A 21,285-nucleotide genomic window follows, 5' to 3' on the forward strand; every position below is an offset into this window, starting at 1 on the left:
TGCCTTACCTCCAGACTGCTGTACCAGGAGGCCCTGTGGCTCACGAGCCCCTTTTTGAAATCCCCTTGCACCTCACAAGAAACAAAAAGCCACTTTCTCTTAGCTCAGGTAGCATGTAGGGCTCCATTTCCATGTTCTGCTCCTGGGGGTGCCCCAGACCAAAGGCTTTGTAGGCTGGAAACGCTTACATTCATCTCACGCAATAAACCAGGAGAAATCGCTGCTGCCCCCCAGCGGCCATACGTGGGATCCCAAGCTCTGCTAGGGCCTCTGGTCTGTGACAAATGCGTCTGTTCCAGCCCTGCAAGAACAGGTGGAGTCCCCACTTTTTAACTGTCTGCACATTGGCTTCAAACAAACAAACAAACAAACAAACAAACAAACAAACAAACATTATACTCGGGTGGAAAAGTGAGTTCCTGGCTTTGGAATAGAAAAGAGATTCATTTTCGTGGCTGTAGAGCAGGCCTTCTCAACTGAGGACCATTGACATTTGGAAACAAACAATTCTGTGTGGTGGGGGCTGCCATGTGCATTGTAGGGTGTTTGACGGCATTCCTGCCCTCTGAACACCAGATCCCAGTAGCACAGCCCTCTCCCCGGTCTTGACATCCAAAAATGTCTCCAGGCATTGCCAAGTTCAGGAGACAAAACTGCCCCCCACTGAGAACCACAGACATGAAGAAAGCCAAGGGCCAGCACTTCCTCTAGATAATGCCACCTAACTGAAATTTTAGGCAATCAGAGTTATAGAGTCTCAGCTTCTTTCTCTTCCAACAGAGGACTGACCTGGAACTTGGTGGTTCCAGGTGGGAGATGGGGAACAATAGGATCCCAGGAATGAGCCCAGTCTTGCTCCTCTCAGCCATACGAAGGCTGGTTCATCTCCACAGATAGGGAGTTGGGTCAGAAATCCCACGGCATAACATGGAAGGAAGGAGACACCAGCGGCTGGGACAACACTTTCCCTAGGACCCCCATGCTGCAAAAACAAAGGCCATAATTGTCAGCACAGCCATCAGTCTGCCCAGAGGCTCTTAGCAGCTTGCCTGCATGGCCTCTGTGGTCAGCCTGTCTATTGTTCACTTACTCAGTACATCCTGAGCACCTACCATGTGCAAGTCATTCTGGCAGGCCCTGGGGACATAAGATAAATTAAGGTCCCTGCACATAAGCAGATGATTGGGCTACAGGTTGACTTGGAGAAGAGAAGAGGAGAGGCTGCAGGAATATTTAGGAGTTAAGACCCCAGTGCTCCCGAGGGCTTCCTGAGGACGAGCTGCATGGTGGGTCAATGAGATACAGGCATTGTCATCAGCTCAGCAGCCTTCCTTTTTTGTACCATCTGGAGACTCCTGCAGTAGGGACAAGTTCACCTTCTGAAAGTCCTTGTCAGGTCCCTGAGCAGACTGTGGGGTCTAAGGCAGGCAGACCTACCGGCCATCTCTCAGTGTCAAGGTCCAGGGAGGCAGTGGTCTGTGGAAGGCTCCAAGCAGGGCTGTCTCACTGTTTCGGACAAGGTGCCCACAGCCGTGGCCTCTTGTTGGAGGGCCCAGGATGCCTAGGAACTAAACACTCCACACCGAGGCACTCCCTCCCTCAGTGGTTCTGAGAATCTCAGGATTCTTTGCTCCCCATTGCTCAGTGTCAGTAAGTCAGTCAGTTTGCTGCCTGTGTGGATGAGCCTTGCTGGGATAATTCAGAGTGGGCTTTAGGAGGGGAGGCGAACAACAGAGAAGCAGGAAGTGCACCTGGGCCGGGGCAGGGCAGGGCACTCAAGCCCTTTGCTGAGGACGGTGGCCCTGTAAAGAGAGGACATCTGTAATTCAGCCACTGCATGGGTACACTCAGTGTTCCCTCAGACCCCCCATCATGTCGGCATTTGTGATGAAAGACAAACCCTGCATAATGCACAGCAGCAGAGAAGCCAAACTCAATGTTGACACTTGAGTTCGATATGGAGTCCAAAGGGCCCTTCGACCTTAGATAAGGCATATAGCTGGTTCCGTCTCTGTTAGGATGACCAGTCGTCCTGGTTTAGCACAAAAAGACCTGTGTCTCCAGAAACCCTTCAGTACCAGGCAAACCAAGACCCTCCTTGAATGGGTAGTTCCTCCCACAGGGGACAAGAGTGGTCTGTAAATGAGCCCCGGGGGTGTGGCAGGCCAAGGTTTCTGCCTGGAAGAGGCAGGTGTTGGAGCCCCAGGAATTGGTGGCTTCTGTATTTCTCAGGGGAAAGGCTGAGAGTCTCCACTTACCCTTTGCAAACTTTGTTCCCCCTCCTCAGAGCTGAGGATCTTGCTGCTGTGTGGCAGTGACCTGCTGGAGTCCTTCTGCATCCCGGGGCTCTGGAATGAGGCAGATGTGAGTAGCAATGCTACGGCAGCACCACACACAGCTACCATGGGAAAGGTGGGGAGGGTGCACTGGGTTTCAGCCTCCGGTCTCCCCTCCTCCCTACCGCTTCTCCCCCACCCCCAAACCTGACTGTCCTATCTCCTCTGAGCTCCCAGCAGGACCATCCATTCACATCACTATGGGAGAAAATTCTCACCTACCCCAAGCTTTATCTCTGACTGTATTTTTATAGTCACTCTTCCCGGTGCTTGCTCCTATAAAGCCCCTGGGAAGAAAGCAATCATCGAATACCTTCTCCAAGTAGTACTTGCAGCGTAGGTGTGGGGCTGAGGCAGTAGGTGGGGGAGGAAGGGATAAAAAAAGCCTTTACCCCTTTGAGGTTATCGTCTGTTTTGTTTTCCTTTGATTCCTTTTGAAGGGGTAGTAAATACCACGCTAGCATTCCCTCAACAAGAAAAAAGGGAGCAGAAGGGGAGGCGTGAATGGCAAAAGGTCAGTAGGATCCTCCTGGAAATTGACCAGGGGTAGAGGGAAACAGGAAGTTAAACTTGTACCACTTAGAAGCTGAATCAGCTTCTTTTGTTGCCAGATCTGATGGTGATGGCCATAAACCAGCTAATTCATAAGTTACTCACCCTTCATACATACATTCATTCTTGCTCTTCCATTAATTCATTCATCGGATAACCTGATCTATTGCTACCTCTCAATTCCAGAGCCCTGTGCAAGCTGGATTCTCAAGGCAGTAATTCCAGACCCAGTGCTTTCTTTATTAACTTGTTGCGTGACCCCATGCCAAGCACTCAACTCTCCGGGCATCAGTGTTTTCCAGTTTTATTGAGATAGAATTGATATGTAACATGGTATTAGTTTAAGATGTATAATGCAATGATTTGAGATATGTGTATATTGCAAAATATTATCACAGCAAGTTTAGTTACAACTCAGTTGTGTTTTTTAAATCTGTAAATCTATAGAATGCTATCTATCACATTCTAACATTTCAAAAAATATGCAGTACAGTCCCTACCCACAAGTGTCAGGTGGCAAGACATATACCTATGAAATTTTTTTTTTCAGGATATATATACAGATATATATATATCTCTGGAGAAAGAGAGAGGGAACATTCAAGACCAGACTCAAGATTCCAGTTCTATTCCAACACAACTCATGACAAAATCCATTTTGAGCCCCAGTTTTTCCCATCTCTAAAATGGTGTAATAATAATGCCTACCTCATAGCATTTGGGGAAAGTTAAATGACAGTGTGTACCTCAAGTGCCTAGCCTAGTGCCTGAAACACAGCTACATGCAACGAACATTCATAAGTGAATTCACCTAAATAGCCTCATAGACATACACATAGATATTCCAGGTGAAGTGCTGTGGGAGGAACGGGAAGGCAGGGAGAGTTTCCCGGAGGTGAATTACACTGTGTGGGCCTTTCATCTCCACCCCTGGACCATTTCTCGGAGGTGAAATTCTAAACCTTCATTCAGTTCTGGATTAAGTGGCTTAATGAACTTTTACTTTCCTCTCTACTTCACCAGGTGCTGTGAAAGTAGACAGTCTTGTGGCCCAAGTTATGTACAAGATCTCAGCAGAGCTCTTTCAAGAATCTAGGCACATCCGGGCAGCTGCAGGGGAGTGCATCCCTTGGGGAGGCCTGGGCAGTCCTGGAGGGTGCACTCGGCAACTGGGGGCAGCCTGCAGGGCCGCTTACATGAGCAGAGAATCTCTAGGGCCCCCTCTCTGGGGCAGACCCAGGCTTTGTGGAGCCTGAAACTTACAGCATTTGGGACCCTGGAGGCACAGCCGGTCCCTCTCTGCTCCTCCCAGTTAGATCGCTGATTTCTGGTCCTCTGACTTCTCTCCAAAATGGCTGCTCTTGCGGTTGTCAGATCCGACGTTGGATGACTGAGAGAAGGAGCCCCAGGTCTCTCCTCTTCCCACTGGGCCCTGGTGCTGAAATGACATGGTGGTTAAGAAAAAAATTGGAGAAACCAACAGCTGTTGATTTACTGGGAATGTGACAGGGAAGGTGGAGCAAGACCCTCATTATTCAGCTGTGCTCCCCCTTGGTTGGTTACTCTGAAGACCCAGAACTCCCAGCCTGGCTACTCCCAGAGGGCACAACAAGGGGCTCAGCAGGAGCCCATATCTATACTGTCCGGGTGGTAAGAATTCCAGTCCACAGCACAGAAAACAGGGATTTGGGTGCTCAAAGCTCACTCCAGAAGACTTTCTGGAACCTAGGGCTCTACCTCCCCATCCCCACTCAGGCAAGTCCTCTGTCCCCTAATTTAATCCACAGCCAATCTGTGGGGTCCTTAGAATTATGGCACCTGAGGTAGAGGCCAAAAAAAAAAAAAAAAAAAAATCAAGGAGCTGTTTTCTTACATAACAAGTGTGAATCTCAACCCACAAAAGAGGTGTGCTAGAAATATCACCTTTGATTTATTTAAATCAAATTAAAATTCAAGTCCAAATCTATCCCACAGTGTTGATGGGAAGTTAGTCTCAGTTATTATGTTAATGATTAGTAGAACCTGAAAGGCTTCGGTGGACCCTGAACATGAACATTAGTTCATCAGGTTCCCCGCAGACATCATCCCTGTCTGGACCTTTGTGGTCACTTGAAGGTGGTAGCATTCTGCAGGGCTCATGGCTGAGTCTGGAAGTCCAGCGCTGGGTCTCACCTGCCAATGATAACCAGGCCCCATTTTCTTCTGAGGTTTTGCCCCTAGGAGGGGGCAGGGAGGAGGGAGTAGCTCCCACAGACCTCTAGCTTCTTTCTAGAAGTGGGGGTATGGTGGGCAGGGAACAGCAGAACCTCTTCTTTCTATTCTACAGGTATCTTCCCTATTTTCTCTCTTCCTCGGGATACCTGGCAAAATCTCTTCAGTGAGTTTAAAGCCACTGACTGCAAAACGTTGTTTTCTGCTCTGCAAATTAGAGAACCAGGTCCAGTAAAGGGTCTGGTCCTCTGCTAGAAGTAGGGTTGTGCTGGGCAGAGGGGGATGTAGGGAGGACACAACTAGTTAATAGCTCAGTGGATTACTCCACTGGCCTTGTTTGAGGATGGTTGGATCTCAGGGTCTAGAAAAGGAAGGTCTTACTTTCAAGACAGGGTACAGGGTGAGTCCCGCTTACTCTACTAGAAAGTTCTGTCATCTGGAGTTCGCCTGGAAGGACTCTATTTTAGGGTTTTCAGTTCCTAACCATGAGAATACCAGGTATGAGGTTTGTGAGACCTGCTTCTATCCCAGATTTCATTCCTTCATTCATTCCTTCATTCATTCAAGCCTTATCAGAACACATTGTTCTTCATTGTCTGGTATCCCAAGTGATACTTGTTGACCACAGACCTCTGTTTAGTGATCATGAGCCCAAACCCTTGAATCTGCCCATCACTGGGAACAGAAGGTGGGGAGGAGAGCCAAGCTCCTTGGGAAGGTTATAGGCCCCGGCTCCACACCCAAGCCTCCCTTATCCTTCAGACGCCTCAGGATTCTGAAGGCAGGAGAGAAGCCACTAGTTCAGACAGGTCTGGGGAGAAAGGAGACTCTCCACCCTGCTGTAAAGAAAGCTCAAAGGGGTCTGTGGAGCAGCTTTGCCCCCAGCCAGGCTGGGAAGAGGCTGATTTGATCTGTCCTGCAGCAGGACTACCAAGGTGTCCTCCAGCCGGGTCACAATTTCTATTCTCTTCTCCGCTGAATCCATCCAGTTCTTTCAATCGGGATTCCGGAACCAGTGCTCTCCACCCAGAAATCTAATCACACAGCTAAAGGAACAACCCCACCTCCTAACACATCCCTTGGGCATTTCCTATTAGGCACAAAGATCCATTAGCCCACAGTGAATTCTGACCTCTGACCAATGACACACCCTTCCCCTTACATTCCAGGGGGAGAAGATTCCATACATATTCATCAAGTTTCTCTCCATGGAATACAAAAGAACTGCTTGTGCAGCCTGGCAGTTGGCTTTTTCATTCTTGGTTCCCGAGAGAATTCAAGATCCAGGCTCCTGGGCCAGACTTGGGGATCAGCACTCATGTTCCATAGCCCCATAGCCCCTGAGCCCATCCCATCCCTGAGTTTTTATTACAGAGTCTCCCCTTAGGGGACCTGATCTTTGCTGTGCCACACCCAGGCACCAGCACCAAAGCAGGTATCCAAGCATGGACCAGGATCTGTGGGAAGTCAAGGCCAAAGGATAGATGGTGACCAGGAAATTTCTGACCAGGAAATTATACTCACTCCCTTCCCCCAAATAAAACCCATTGTCTAGGGCTCTTATGCTGTCAGCTTCTTTGTCCATCATATTATGATGGAAGGCAGGCTGGCAAATTAATTCCAATTTAAGCATTCTTTCCTTCAATCAATCTTGCAGTGAATACTTACTGAGTGCCCAGTACTAATATAAGCATGCTATTTGTCCTTAAGGCACTTGCAGTCTAAAAATACCTTTTTCATTATATCAGTTTTTTATATTACATAAAATAAAATTGTAAAAAGTTTAGAAGAGTTCCTGAACCTCGTAAGCACTCAATAAATGATGGTTGTTATTCATCTATTGGTTTTAAAATATTCACTGGGTACCTACCAAGTGCCAGACATTGTTCTCGGGCTGAATGAGCAGAGAAAACAAAATAGACAAAGTTCCCCACCGTGTGCACTTTACTTTCTAGTGAGGGAGCTACACATAAACACTTCGACTGTTTTTCATGGATTAGTGCAGTCAACCCCTAACACACTCCTGTGAAGGGGAATCTCCATTCACATGTACAGGTGTGAATGCCAGGGCTCACATGGATTGTGACTTGTCGAAGACCACATAGCTGTTAAACAGCAGAGCCCAACTTCACACAAGTCATCAGATCCCTAATCCATAAAAGACAGACAATGAGAAGAATTTTATATATATTATATATATATATATATATATATATATATATATATATATATATATATATATATATATATAATTCATGGCAGGCTGTAAGAGGGGAGCACCTGGGCTGGGCTTTGAATGAGGGGCAGGATTGTGTTATGTGGGTGGAAAGAGAAAGGGCTTTTCGGTTTGAGAGTAGGCTGTAAAAGATCTAATGGTGGGAACAAGAGCTTCTGGGGAGATGGTTCTGGCTGGTTGAAATAGAAGGTTTATCTTGGTCTTTATTTGAGAAAGGTTTTTGACTTTTCAGCAAATAGGCAAAATCATTAAGTTTAATGATTAAATGTGTTAGTTGCTTTTGAATGTTATTTGCATTTTAAATGAGCAACATTTGGGGCGCCTGGGTGGCTCAGTCTGTTAAGCGTCCGACTTCGGCTCAGGTCATGATCTCACAGTTCATGAGTTCGAGCCCCGTGTCGGGCTCTGTGCTGACAGCTCAGAGCCTGGTGCCTGCTTCAGATTCTGTGTCTCCCTCTCTCTCTGCCCCTCCCCTGCTCATGCTCTTTCTGTCTCAAAAATAAATAAAAACATTAAAAAAAATTTTTTTTAATGAGCAACAGCTACTAATTGACCTGAAGGAATGAAAATCTAAAGGTGGAACAGTAGGCACCAGAAGTAGGTTGATAGGAAATTGTTTTTTCTTTTTCTTTCTTTTTGTACTTCTTGAAACCCAGCATTCTAGCCTGTGATTGGCTATACCCTACATTTTTCCAGCCAACGAGTCATGGGCCAACTGCTTCCTACATCCACCAGCTATGGGAAAACAACCAAGGAAAATAAACAGAGGAAGAGCCTGGGGCACTAGCCACTCCAGAAGAAATCCCAGGGCTCCAGGACTAATAGAGCAAAGACAAACATTTGGTCTTTCAGGCTCAGATGGTTTTTATCAGACCGTCCAGCTCCAGCCAGGAAGCCCGATGGACACTTCCACCCCGGGGAATTAGGCCCCCACACTGATAAAAACCAATGCCGAATTTACAGGCTAGGGGTAGGAGGCTTAGCTCCTACCATGGGAGATTCTGGTTCTCATGTGAAAGATAATGTTGGTTTGGAGTTCAAGCTTTTGACTTGAGTCTGGAATCTCTTGCCTTCCCACACCCCCAGTCAAATTGGAAATGGGGATGGGGATAATTTCCTCTGGGAAACCCCTCTGAAGGATCATTCATTTGCCCTTAAGAGAACCATTGTGGAAATGCCTTCCCACTTTCTCAACTCAGAGCATACTAACCTCTGCCCTGATTTCCCTCCAGAGAGGAAGAGAGGCCAGAACAAGGGTGGAGGGTTCTTATTTATTTACTTACTTATTTATTTATTTTAATTTACATACAAATTAGTTAGCATGTACTGCAACAATGATTTCAGGAGTAGATTCCTTACTGTCCCTTACCCATTTAGCCCATCGCCCTTCCCACCACCCCTCCAGTAACCCTCACTTTGTTTTCCATATTTATGAGTCTCTTCTGTTTTGTCCCCCTCCTTGTTTTTATATTATTTTTGTTTCTCTTCCCTTATGTTCATCTGTTTTGTCTCTTAAAGTCCTCATCTGAGTGAAGTCATATGATTTTTGTCTTTCTCTGACTAATTTCACTTAGCATAATACCTTCCGGTTCCATCCACGTAGTTTCAAATGGCAAGATTTCATTCTTTTTGATTGCCGAGTAATACTCCATTGTATATATATATACACCACATCTTCTTTATCCATTTATCCATCAGTGGACATGTGGGCTCTTTCCATACTTTGGCTATTGTTGATAGTGCTGCTATAAACATGGGGGTGCATGTGTCCCTTCGAAACAGCACACCTGTATTCCTTGGATAAATGCCTAATAGTGCAATTGCTGGATTGTAGGGTAGTTCTATTTTTAGATTTTTGAGGAACCTCCATCCTGTTTTCCAGAGTGGCTGCACCAGCTTGCATTCCCAAAGGGTGGAGGATTCTTTACTGAAATGGGTGGGGCATATTGTAGAAGCTCCTAACCCACCATGTGGCTTCTGCTGGACATCTTTCCTTGCATCTTTTGCAACCCAGTTGGAAGTATACAAAATTCTATACTCCAGAGGGCATTGTAGAGTAATGAATTGAGAATGGCCCATGATAAACTTGGAGGAAAAATAAGAGAATATATTTTCAAACCAAAAAAGTTTCAAGTTGCTAAAATGCAAGTCTTAGAAAATGGATCTAGAAGAGGTTTAATGTGGCAGAAAGAGCCTTTAAAGCAGACCAGAGTGGGTTCAAATCCATGAGTGTCCCATGTTCATCCCTGAACATCCTCATCTGAAGAAGAAACACAAGTGGGCCCAAGTCACCTATGTGCTGTACCTACAGAAGAGAGCACTGTTTGGGGGAGATGGTCAGGATTCTGAACCCTGATTTCAGAATGATACTATAGAGGATCTAACCAGGTAGGCTTGCCTGGGTAAATCAATGTACATTGGATCCTATTGTCAATGGAAGTTAAGCCTTCTGTTTAAAACACTCCAATGGCTTCTGTTTGCAATTGGAATGAAATCCCATCTTTGATCTCTGGTCCTTGTCTGCTTTTCCTACTTCTCTGTGCCTCAGTCATACCTGTTTGTTTTATTTTTGAATAGTTTTTCCCAGCTCAGGGCTGCAGGCTGTGTGCTAACTGGGAGTGCTCCTGCCCCAGGTGTCTCTAAGTCTGGCCCCTTCTTGTCATTTTGGTTTCAGCTTGAAGATCATTTTTGTTTTACATTCAATATTGTACTTAATTCCACCTCATGTTTTATTATTTTCACTTTTGTTTATGGTCTCTCTCTACTGGAAGGTAAGGTGTGTGAGTACACTATACGTGCCTGTCTTATTTGGCAACACCAGGATAGTGCCCCGTTCACCATATACACAGTTTGTTGAATGAAAGAATGAAAGGGCACCTGAATACAGGTTGATTGGAGGAGGTTAGCCCATAAGATAGTTTAAGTTCACCATGAGATACGGCCCAAACTTTTACCAGTTACCCATTAGACATTAACCACTAGAAGATATTAGCCACTCAATAGTAACCTGCCCTTGTCCTTCATAGCAAGGGATATGGTTGAAATAATTAATCCTTTGTTTAATGCCTCCTGCTAGATAGTGATTGACCCAGGAGATGAAGCCATATCTGTCTTGTTCAACACTCTGTCCTTGGTGCCCAGGAAAAGTACTTGGCTAAGAACACAGGGCACCCCCAACTCAAAGCATTCCCCAAATCCAACAGTACAGATCGTGAAATTCAGTCTCCTGGAGAAGTTCACATCCCTTCTAGGAGATCTGCCGCCTGGGTCCTCATGAGTGTTCTCTTTCCCAAGGCCAAGTTGCTTCCTGCCTCAACATGTCTCATATCCTTCCTTCAGATTCCCCACATTTGGGGAAGCAGAGTCTGCCTCCTCCCACTTCCTCTCTCCATCCCCACCCCTGCTTCTCCTGGGGAACCTTTGACCAGAGGATGAAAAGATATAATCAAAAAGCTGTGTCCAAGAGCAGGAAGTTGAAACAGGATGAATGTCACAGACCCCCACCTCAGACATGACAGACCAGAGCTACACTGAGAGGGCCACTCCATGCCGGGGGTAGGGGGAGATTGTACCCTGATCCTGCTAACTGTGCTGTGGCAGTATGGGATCACATTGGTCACCATCGGGAAAGGGACTTGCCAACCAAGACAGCTCTGCTACCCTGGCTACTCACCCACATCCCCACCCCCAAGGCAAGACCTGCAGAGAATTCTTCATGAACACACAGGAGACATTGGTCACATCCTGCTGGAATAACAGCTCCATTCCAGGGGCCTGAGCACACTCCTGCAGGCTTCTTGGGCAGGGAGAGCCTGAGCAAACTTGTTTCCTGGGGTCAGATGTCAGCCCCAACCACCCCCACTCCCTAGGGCACAGGGTGACCTCCTCATTTTTGCTGGAATCCTCAGAGGTGCTTGTCTCACGAATATCTCATTTTGGCCTCCTCCCAAACCAGGCCAGAGAACTAGCAGTTTAGGCAACTGCTCATGTGATTTACAGCAACAATTTCCCAAAGGTTGGTGCACATCAGAAGGATTAGGGAGCTTTGTGAAGAGAGGGGCTACAGCCCATCCTAGACATGTTATATCAAAATCCCTGGGGTAAGAGCTGGGGGATCTGCTTTTGTTGTGAGTTTTAAAGCTCCCCCAGGTGATTCTACTGACCAATCAGATCAAGTCTAGGAGTCTGCAAAAGTAAGCTCACCCTTACTTATCATAGGATGTGAGAGTCTATCTTTCACATAACTTCTTTGGGGCTCCAGAACTCCCATTAAGTAACATGGGCTCCTTGCCGGATCCCGAGACAGGGAGACCTTATCGGTTAATGCCTCAGAGATGGCTGCCAGACAAGACTCTGCAGGAATCTACTTATTCAACAGCATTTATTAAGCATGTTTGAGGTGCCAGGTTCTTTTCCCTTGGGACAGTGATGACTAAAACACACAAAATTCCCTGCCCTCACGGAGGCTACCTTTATAGGAGAGAAAGAGACAAAAATAAGGTTAAACAACAACAACTGTGTGTGTGTATCTGTGTGTGTGTGTGTGTGTGTGTGTGTGTGTATGATGTTAGATGGACACAAAGGCTAAGGAGGGGTGTGAAACCTAGGAAGGTGTAGGGACTGTGAAGGTGTGGGTTGCATGTGGGTCTGTGTACATAGCGTGGTCTTGAAATGGTGTGGTCTCATTGAGAAGGTGATATTTAAGTGAAGAGTTTTGAGTCAAGGAGCAGCATGATCTATTTTAATACTTTTAGTCTGGCTGTTGGGAATAGACTGAAAAAGGGAAGAGAAAAACAAGGAGACCTGAGCAATCCAGGTGAGAGGCTATGGGGATGAATTAGTTTTCTGTTGCTGCAGGTTGGTGGCTTAAAACCACACACGTTGATGTTCTTACCCTTCTGGAAGCCAGAGGTTCGAATAGGTTTCACTGAGCCAAACCCAAGTTGTTGGTAAGGTCACATTCCCTCCAGAAGCTCCAGGGGAGAATCTGTCCTTGCCTTCTCCAGCTTCTTGAGCTGCATTGGTTGTCTTCCTTGGCTCATGACCCCTTCTTTCCATCCTCAAGACCAACAATGGAAAATCTTCAAATCTTCTGCTCTCTCTTTGCATCATCTCTCTTCTGTGTTAAATTTCCCTCTGCCTCCCTCTTGTAAGGACACTTGTTATTGCCATTAGACAGCTCACCTAGGTTATGTACGATAATTTCAAGATCCTTAGCTTAATCACATTTGCATATATGTTGCTTTATAAGATAAAATTCACAGCTTCCAGAGATTAGGACCTGGTTATCTTTGGGGGCCATTATTTAACCTACCAAAGGAGGCTTAGACCAGGATATACTTGATGGAAATGGTGAAAAATAAGCAGATTCTTGGATTTGTTTTGAAGATGGAATTGATTTGGTTACCTTTAAAAAAAAAAGGTTTTTTAACATTTATTTATTTTTGAGAGACAGAGAGAGACAGAGCATGAGCAAGGAGGGGGCAGAGAGAAAGGGAGACACAGAATAGGAGGCTCCAGGCTCTGAGCTGTCAGCACAGAGCCCAATGCAGGGCTTGAACTCATGGACCACGAGATCATGACCTGAGCCAAAGTCGGACGCTCAACTGACTGAGCCACCCAGGTGCCCCAGATTTGATTACCTTTTAGATGGAATGTGGGATGTGAGAGAAAGACAGCCATCAAGGAAAATGCCAAGGCTTTGGCTTGAGCAATTGTGAGAAGAGAGTTTCTATTTCCTGAAATGAAAAAAATATAGGAAATGCATTTTGGGGGGGTATGAAGATTGATTGACTTATTGATGTCAGAGGGTTCAGGGGCCTGTGGACATTTTAGATTTGAGATGCCCCATCTAAATAGGCATATTGAAAGGGCTGCTGGATATATGAGTTTGAAGGTCAGGAGAGAAGTCTGTGCTGGAGGTATTAATTTGGGAGCCTTCAGTCTTTAAAGCTGTGAAACTGAGTGAAATCATTAAGAGTGTAAGTATAGATAGGAAAAAAGAGAGAGAGAAAGGTCCAAGGACTGAGGCCTGGGGGGACTCCAATGGGTCAAGGTACGTGATATGAGAAAGAACCAGCATAGGGAGACCCAAAATTGCAGCTGCTGAGGTAGGAGGCAACTGGCAGAGGGTGGTCTCCTTGTCTCCTGGTCTCCTGGAGAGAGAGAGGCCAGGTGAAGACAGGAGGCAGGGATTGGGGGTGGCATGGGAAGGACAGCTAAGTCCCTGCACAAGATGGATACCTATGGGACTGAGGGTACACTTCACCAACTCTAGCGTGTGACAGCTCTCCCACCCCCAAATGCACACCCACACAAACACGCTCTAGACCCAGTGCCCTAGGGTCTGGCCAAAGTTGCAGAAAAGCTCTGCAGTCTCTGACCGAAACCTCTGCAGATATGCGGCTTGGATGTGGTTAAGCTGTGTCTTGTCCTGTAGACCCTGTCTCCCTTGCCCCGTCTGGGATCCCCAGGGGGCAGGCCTGCCACCTGTTTCTGGAAAAAGAATATATCTCAAGCAGCAAGGTCTCCATCTGCTTGCCACCCACTGAGCCACCTGGCACTGTTACTGATTGAGTGCTCAGATCATTAGTTCCTGAGTGGGAAGCAGCAGCTGCACTAATGTCACCCATAGGGTGATCCCCCGTGAGGCCCGACTCCACTCTGAACCACTCCGAACGAAAGGTTTCATGCTTTTAATGAGAATGCTCACTTAAAACAGCCCCATTATTTCATGCATCATATATGGAACACCTACCAAGTTCTCAGAATCAAATTGAAGGTATTACACCATGTACACTAGGTATCTTGAAGCAACTACATAGCCAGGCAGTTGAGGAAGGTCCATGTACACCAACTTGGATGGATTCCCCTCTTCCCCTCCCCCCCTCCCCCACCTCCCTTCCCCTCTCTCTTTCCCCTCCTGTCCTCTCCTCTTCTCCCTTCTTTTTTTTCTCTCTCTCTCTACACTACCACTTCCCCGGAGTTTTTTGTTTTTTTAATTTTTTTTTAACGTTTATTTATTTTTGAGACAGAGAGAGACAGAGCATGAACGGGGGAGGGGCAGAGAGAGAGGGAGACACAGAATCGGAAGCAGGCTCCAGGCTCTGAGCCATCAGCCCAGAGCCCGACGCAGGGCTGGAACCCACGGAACGCAAGATCGTGACCTGAGCTGAAGTCGGACACTTAACCGACTGAGCCACCCAGGCGCCCCTCCCTGAAGTTTTAAGTGGAACTTAGACCACCAGTCCTCAGGCTGGTTGCGTATTGGAATCACCTGAGAAGTTAAAAAAAAAACCTGTTGATGCCTGGGTCCCATTCCCAGAGATCCTGACTTAACTGATCTTGGGTGTGAGCTGGGCTTCAACAATGTTAAAAGCTCTTCAGGTGATTCAAATTTGCAGCCACATTTGAAAGCCAGTGCCTTGGGTTACCTACTGAGTAGTTGGGTCTACCTCCAACTCCTTGCCCGGCCTCTCCCTAACGTTCTGGTTTATAGGACAAACGCGTGGTGCCAGTTTGCCCAATCTGAACACTACCGGGAGATGCAGCATGCTGTGTAAGGCTGTGTTATCTTCCAAATGGCCCGACCCAATGGGGGCTCTGATGCTGTATAGGTAGCTTCCAAGTTCTCTCCACAGCCTCCCTCTCAGGGTACCTTCCACCAGCTTTTTGTCTCAGCAACATCAGAGTTCCAGCCGTGACTATAGCTCCAGGTGTAAGCAGTGGAGAAGTAGGGTAAAGGTGGATGGAAATACCCAAGGACACGTGTGCACATGCACGGGCGTGCACGTGCATACTCAACCATAATCAATAAATTAGACTTAGAAGTAGAATTCTGCTTATACAGAAATTGTCTGATAGAGAAGTGGCCACAGTGCTCCATTATGTCTGTTTTTGTGGCACTTATTAGGAGGAAGACCTGGGTCCCTTGCCACCAGAGCAGGTCTTACTCAATGAGCTGCACTGCTTAAAAGCAACCTGTCTCCCCCTCCCTTCTTTCCCCATCTGGGATCCTTAACTGGCAAGATCTAAACAGTAATATGCCTGGGCTAGACCCAAGTCTATTAAATGCTGTAACTTTCAGGCTTTTTGAAAATAAAAATTTGCATGAGTTTCCAGAAAGCAACTTGGTAATATGTCTCAAGAGCTTGAAATATGTTTGTGAGATATGTTCATCTATATCATGCATCATAAATATGTTCATATATATCAGTTTTTATGCTTTAATCTAATTATTTTACTTCTTATCCTAAGACAATTAAGAAGGGTAGAAAGATTTATATATAAAGATCTTCAACAAAGTGTTATGTATACTTATAAAAAATCAGACATAACTGTACACATTTTATAATACCAGATTGGTTTAATGTCATGTATAGCATAGTGCAGATAATGAAGTATACAGACTGTTAAAACTTAATGTTTTCAAATAATTTTTAACAATGTGAAAAATGCTCACGTTATAATGCTAAATGAAAAGTATAGGAAAATGATTAATTTTTTCAATTTAATCCAGTTGTAGATATATACACTTATTTGTAAAGAAGGAAACACTGGGCAGAAATACACTATGTTAAGAGTAGTTATCTGGATTGTGTGATTGTGGCTGATTTTTACCCCCTGAATTTCCCAAGCTTATACTGTGTCTGTAACCAGAAAAAAACATTTTTTTTTTTTAATGAAAAGGTTTCATTTCTCATTATGGGAGCAAGCATTTATCAGAGGCTGATCTCAGAAGTGACCCCATAATAATCTTCCTATCACTGCCTGTGGGCACACAGGCATTCCAAGCCCTTCCGTGCTCTTCACCACCCTTAAGCCCCCAGCAGCTTTGACATGGGTGAGCGAGGGAGCATTCCATCCTTCTGAGTAGTCTGGCTGGGAGCTGGGGTGCACTTGCTGGGCAGCGGGACCTGTGGCCTGTGAGGGTGTCTACCACGTACGGACTATGTGTCCTTCCTATTACTCTTCAGTATAAAGAACTCAGCAGGAGCCTCAGGAATTGGAGAGGTCTTGCCCAGACATGCAGGAGTACATTTATTCATTCAGTCTGGAGGTATTTATTTAGCATCTTCTGTGTGCCAGGTGAAGTTCCCACTCGTCCCACGAACACTGTTACAGGTTGTTACTTGAAGCAGCTGACTCGTAGAGTTGAGAAGGCAAGCTGAAGACTAAAGCTTGCGGTTCCACATGAAAGATCATTCCACCTGCTAAGGAGTTCCTTAGTAGGCGCTGGAGTCATGGTCTCATCAAAGGATGCTTTCTCTGTTTTTTCAGATGGAGGTGATTGTGGGGGACTTTGGGATTGTGGTGGTGCCCCGGGACGCAGCTGACACAGATCGGATCATGAATCACTCCTCAATACTCCGCAAATACAAAGTGAGTCCTTCATCTCCTGGCTGCTGTAGCTCTGTGGCGTGTTCCTTCTCTGAGAGGCCTGGGGTCTGGAGGAATGAGGGCACCCACGGAGTGTAGTGTGAGGGACTGGCAACCTGCTTTCTCTGCTCTATCCCCAGAACAACATCATGGTGGTGAAGGATGACATCAACCATCCTATGTCTGTTGTCAGCTCAACCAAGAGCAGGTACGCTTGGCAAACAGCCAGAGGGAACTTGGTCAAATGGGCTCACAAGTTTTATACAACTTTCCTCAGTTCAAGCTGACCCTTACATTTGCTGACACCCTGCTGCCTGGTATTCAGCCTTCTTTGGGGACTTCATGTATTTGTCCCCAGTCATTTACTTAAAAAATTTTTTTTTAACATTTATTTGTTTTTGAGAGACACAGAGAGAGACAGAGTGCAAGATGGAGAAGGGCAGAGAGAGAGAGAGAGAGAGAGGGAGACACAAAATCCGAAGCAGGCTCCAGGCTCTGAGCTGTCAGCAAAGAGAGGGAACCAGGGCTCAAACTCATGAACCTTGAGATCATGACCTGAGCTGAAGTCGGATGCTTAACGGACTGAGCCACCCAGGTGCCCCTCCCTCCAGTCATTTACTTTTTTAACGTTTTTTTTTATTTTTGAGACAGAGAGAGACAGAGCATGAACAGGGGAGGGGCAGAGAGAGACACAGAATCCGAAACAGGCTCCAGGCTCTGAGCTGTCAGCCCAGAGCCCGACGCGGGGCTCAAACTCACGGACCGTGAGATCGTGACCTGAGCTGAAGTCGGACGCCCAACCGACTGAGCCACCCAGGCGCCCCTCTAGTCATTTACTTTTAAAGGGGAGCAGGTCCTTGACTAGTTTTAGCTGGTTTGTGGGAGGAAGGGGATGTTTTTAATTTGAGACTCTTTAGTGTGAGGTAGTTATGAAGTACTGTATTAATAAGAGTATAGGCTAAGCTGCGATAACAAAAAGAGCCAAAATAGTCACAGTTTAAGAAAATGTTTATTTCCCTCTTACTGAAGTCAAAAGAAACTGACCTCTGACCTCTTCGATGTGAAGCCCCTATCTGTGGGTCCACAGCTGCTGCCATGACTGCTGGAAAGGGCAGGAACTTGGTCTTTAAAAAGGTGACTCAGAGTTGTGCAGATCACTTTCCCCTGCATCCCACTGGCTCAGCCTCAGTCACACGGCTATACCTCCCTTCAAGGGAACCAGGGAAAGAGACAGTATGTGCTCATGTGTAAATACTTAAAGAGTAGCATCAAATTGAGAGGTGAGAGCTGAAACCCAATGGCAATGGCCAATGAGGGGAGAGGAGAAGGATTTGGCTCCAAACATGGCTGCACAATAAAATTACCCCTCAAACTTACACGAGCACACAAATTCCTGTGTCCCATTCAATCCCACTGAATCGGAATTTATGGTGGATGGGCCTAGGAATTTGCTTTCTGGGTGATTCTGATCAAGTTGGGGTTAGCATTTGGAAACCACAGATACAGACCACTTTTTCAAGAAGTTCCCTGTGAACTGTTCAGGGAGCCACTCAGGGACCTGGCTTGCTTGCAAGATCAGGACAGTATATGCATTGAAAAGGCAACGAGCCAGCCTCTGAAGAGGTCTCACAGGGCAGGGCTCAGATGCCTTTTAGAATCTCGATATCTGGAGGAGTATGTGCATTTTTTCCAAATAGCTCCTTGGGGCCTGACATTCCCAAGACCATCATATGAGTAGAGAATGGAAGCAGCCAGACCAAGTCTGGAGCACAGCTGTGAAGAAACCAAAGTGTATCACCAGAACGCTTTCGTACCTGGTACTGCCTTCCTCCACAGCCTCCAGGGCTTGTGAGAAGGGGCTCAGAAGAGGTCATCTTCTTCTCTGTCAGGACTCCAGTAGGAAGGAAAGGAGTGGTCAATCAGGAGATTCATTTTCATGAATGCAGAAAAACACAAAGGAGTGAAATAAGAATAGCTAACACACTGAAATACCTACTGTGTGTTTGGACTATTCTAAAGGCTTTGCATAACGATGCATTCAATCCTTTTATTTTTTTCAAAACCTTTTGATAACTGAAGGAGATAGGCCCAAACATTACCCTCATTTTACAGGGGAGAAAACTGAAGGACAGGCTTAATTAACTTGCTTCAGGCCCCTCAGTTAGGAAATGGCAGAGCCAGGGTGAAATGGAGTCACCGGGGTGTGGGAGGGATCCTGGGACAAGCAAGCTCTCCCCCCCATAGGGAAGCCATTTATGGAGCCCAGCAGAGGCAGACACCGGGATGTGGGGTAAACCCTTCCTCTGATGGAGAAGGGGCAGGCCAGTCCTCCTGCCTTGCAGGGAGGGTGTCCTCTGACGACCATCTCTTCTCATCCAGGCTGGCCCTGCAGCACGGGGACGGCCATGTCGTGGATTACCTGTCCCAGCCGGTCATCGACTACATTCTCAAGAGCCAGCTGTACATCAATGCCTCGGGCTAGCAGCCACACGGCGCTGGGCTCCACTCTCCCCTCGTCCTCCGCCAACACACTGGCCCCTCCAGTCTCTGTCAGCCCCCCGTTTTCCTCTCTGTTGCTCCATCTCCTCATCCTGACTGTTCTCCCCACTTGCTGACTCAACCCTCCACGGTGTGGGGGCCTGCAGAGAACCACGGCACACCCTATTCAGCAGTCATCTTTGGACAGACTTTCCTCTAGTCTCCGGGTCGGGGGTGGGTGAGGGAATAGGGTGGGAGGTGGGGGGAGTGCAGTCCTTAGAGATGTGCTGGTATCTGTCTCCCAGCATGCTCTAGAGAGCGGCTCCGGGGCCCGTCCTCCCAGCATGCTCTGGGGAGGCGGCTCTGGCTCTCGCCTTCCCAGCATGCCCTTTACCATGAAGGGCTATTTTTCTTTCTTTTCTTTTTTTCTTTCTGCTCTTGTTTTTTTGGTGTGGTTTTTTGTTTGTTTGTTTGTTTGTTTGTTTTGGTTTGGTTTTTGGTTTTTGGGTTTTTTGTTTTGTTTTGTTTTGTTGTTCACTCCTCATAGAATTTGGATGAAATCCGTTTGCGTGGTTCTTTATGTTTGTAGTCTCAATGCATTCCTGTGGGGTTAACCTCCCTTTTGATCGGACACTGTAACCAGCCTCAGCGCTCAGTATGTGGGTGAGGGCCACACCCGGTAAAGGAGGCCAGGCCGCCTCCACTTTCCCAACACTCCCTCCCCCACTCACCCACTCACACCCTCCACACCCATACACCCACACACAGCAACAGTCTAGGGTCGGGACTGAGGCTTCCAGGTTCTGAAACCTGGGAGGCATATCTGGGAATAGTAGGGTTTCTCAGAAGAGTTTGAGTCTGTTTCCTTTGTTTTAGAAGATCATTTTCCTGATGTTCTGGGCCTGTGATCACACGGAGCCAGTCTATTGTCATATCCTGGTGGCATTTGTACAGTTTCTCATTTGGACTGTGACTGATGGCACAGTGGGTTCCCTGCCAGCCCAGCATTTCCAAGGAAGCTTCAGGTCACCACCTAAGCCCTTGGAGGTCATAGCTAGCTACATCCCTGCCTCCAAAAAGAATCACATATTCAAAGCCAAATCCTACCAATGCAGTCATTTCTGAAATAAAACATGCTAGGAATTCACTCAACCCTAGAGATCTTTGCTAATTGGAATTATTTTTTGCCTGTTTGGCTGGGAGATGTTTTTGTCATGCTAGAAGTCCAGGATGGCCAAGGAGAGAGCAACTTGTTGCCCTGATGGAATTGATGGCTCTCACCTACTCTCGCTGTGCTGACATAGCTGGTGCCTGAGGTCAGTTTCTTCTGGAGACACACTACTTCGGCCTTGTTTCTTGAGCTACTCATATCTCCTGCAGAGCCCAGAAACCACACTCATCGCCTGAGGAAACGTGTCTGGCAGGGGAATGGGTTCACAGAACAGAGGTCATGGCGGGGAGGGCATCAAGAACCACTAAATTGTTTCATTCTTTTTCTAACTTCTTACCTTGTCTGCTGCTCCTGGAAACAGTTCTGACAGACTGTTCTAGTTGTTCAGGTCTCATTCAGGCCCTGTTTCGAGAGCCAAAAGAAAATTATTCTCTTATGCTCTGTGTCTCTCATCTAGTCTCTGGCTCTGGGGTTTCTGGTTGTCTTCATGGAATGGGTCTCCAAGGAGCTGGATAATTTTATCAAAATCTAGTGCCAGTTATGGTCCGGGAGGGGTGAGCTGACATCAGGGACACCATTCTTCAGCACACATTTCACATCTGTGACATTCTTCAATGGCCTCCAGGAAAAGGAACAGGATTCAACAGAAGAGCATGTTACAGCATCATCTAGGAGGGTGTTATTCCTCTTGGATTATGAAAATAATCTCCAGAGGAGGGAATGAAGATTCTAATCCTGGGTTTCGGTGTTTGGTTAAGGCTCATGAAATCATAAATGGAAAAAAACCCCCACAACTTCAGAGATTAGTTAATTCAACATTCTCCTTTAAAAGATGAGGGAGCAGAGATCCACTGGATTAAATGGCTGGCCCAAGGTTACACAGCAAGTGTAGAGCCTGGCAAAAGGATATTGTTTCCCTGACC

General features: G+C 46.6%; 1 protein-coding gene across 1 annotated transcript in view; it reads left to right on the plus strand.

Moving 5' to 3' along the window:
- NMNAT2 (nicotinamide nucleotide adenylyltransferase 2) overlaps positions 1-20,343 on the plus strand; it is a 147,694-nt gene extending 127,351 nt beyond the window's left edge. The window contains exons 8-11 of the mRNA XM_060643751.3: positions 2,288-2,364; positions 16,615-16,716; positions 16,854-16,921; positions 19,093-20,343. Coding sequence (XP_060499734.1) covers positions 2,288-2,364; positions 16,615-16,716; positions 16,854-16,921; positions 19,093-19,195 — 350 coding nt within the window. The 3' untranslated portion in view covers positions 19,196-20,343. The remainder of the gene's footprint in view (positions 1-2,287; positions 2,365-16,614; positions 16,717-16,853; positions 16,922-19,092) is intronic.
- Positions 20,344-21,285: the final 942 nt, after the last annotated feature.

This window comes from Panthera onca, chromosome F1 (genome assembly GCF_046562875.1).
Source record: "Panthera onca isolate mPanOnc1 chromosome F1, mPanOnc1 haplotype 2, whole genome shotgun sequence".
Taxonomy (NCBI): Eukaryota; Metazoa; Chordata; class Mammalia; order Carnivora; family Felidae; genus Panthera; species Panthera onca.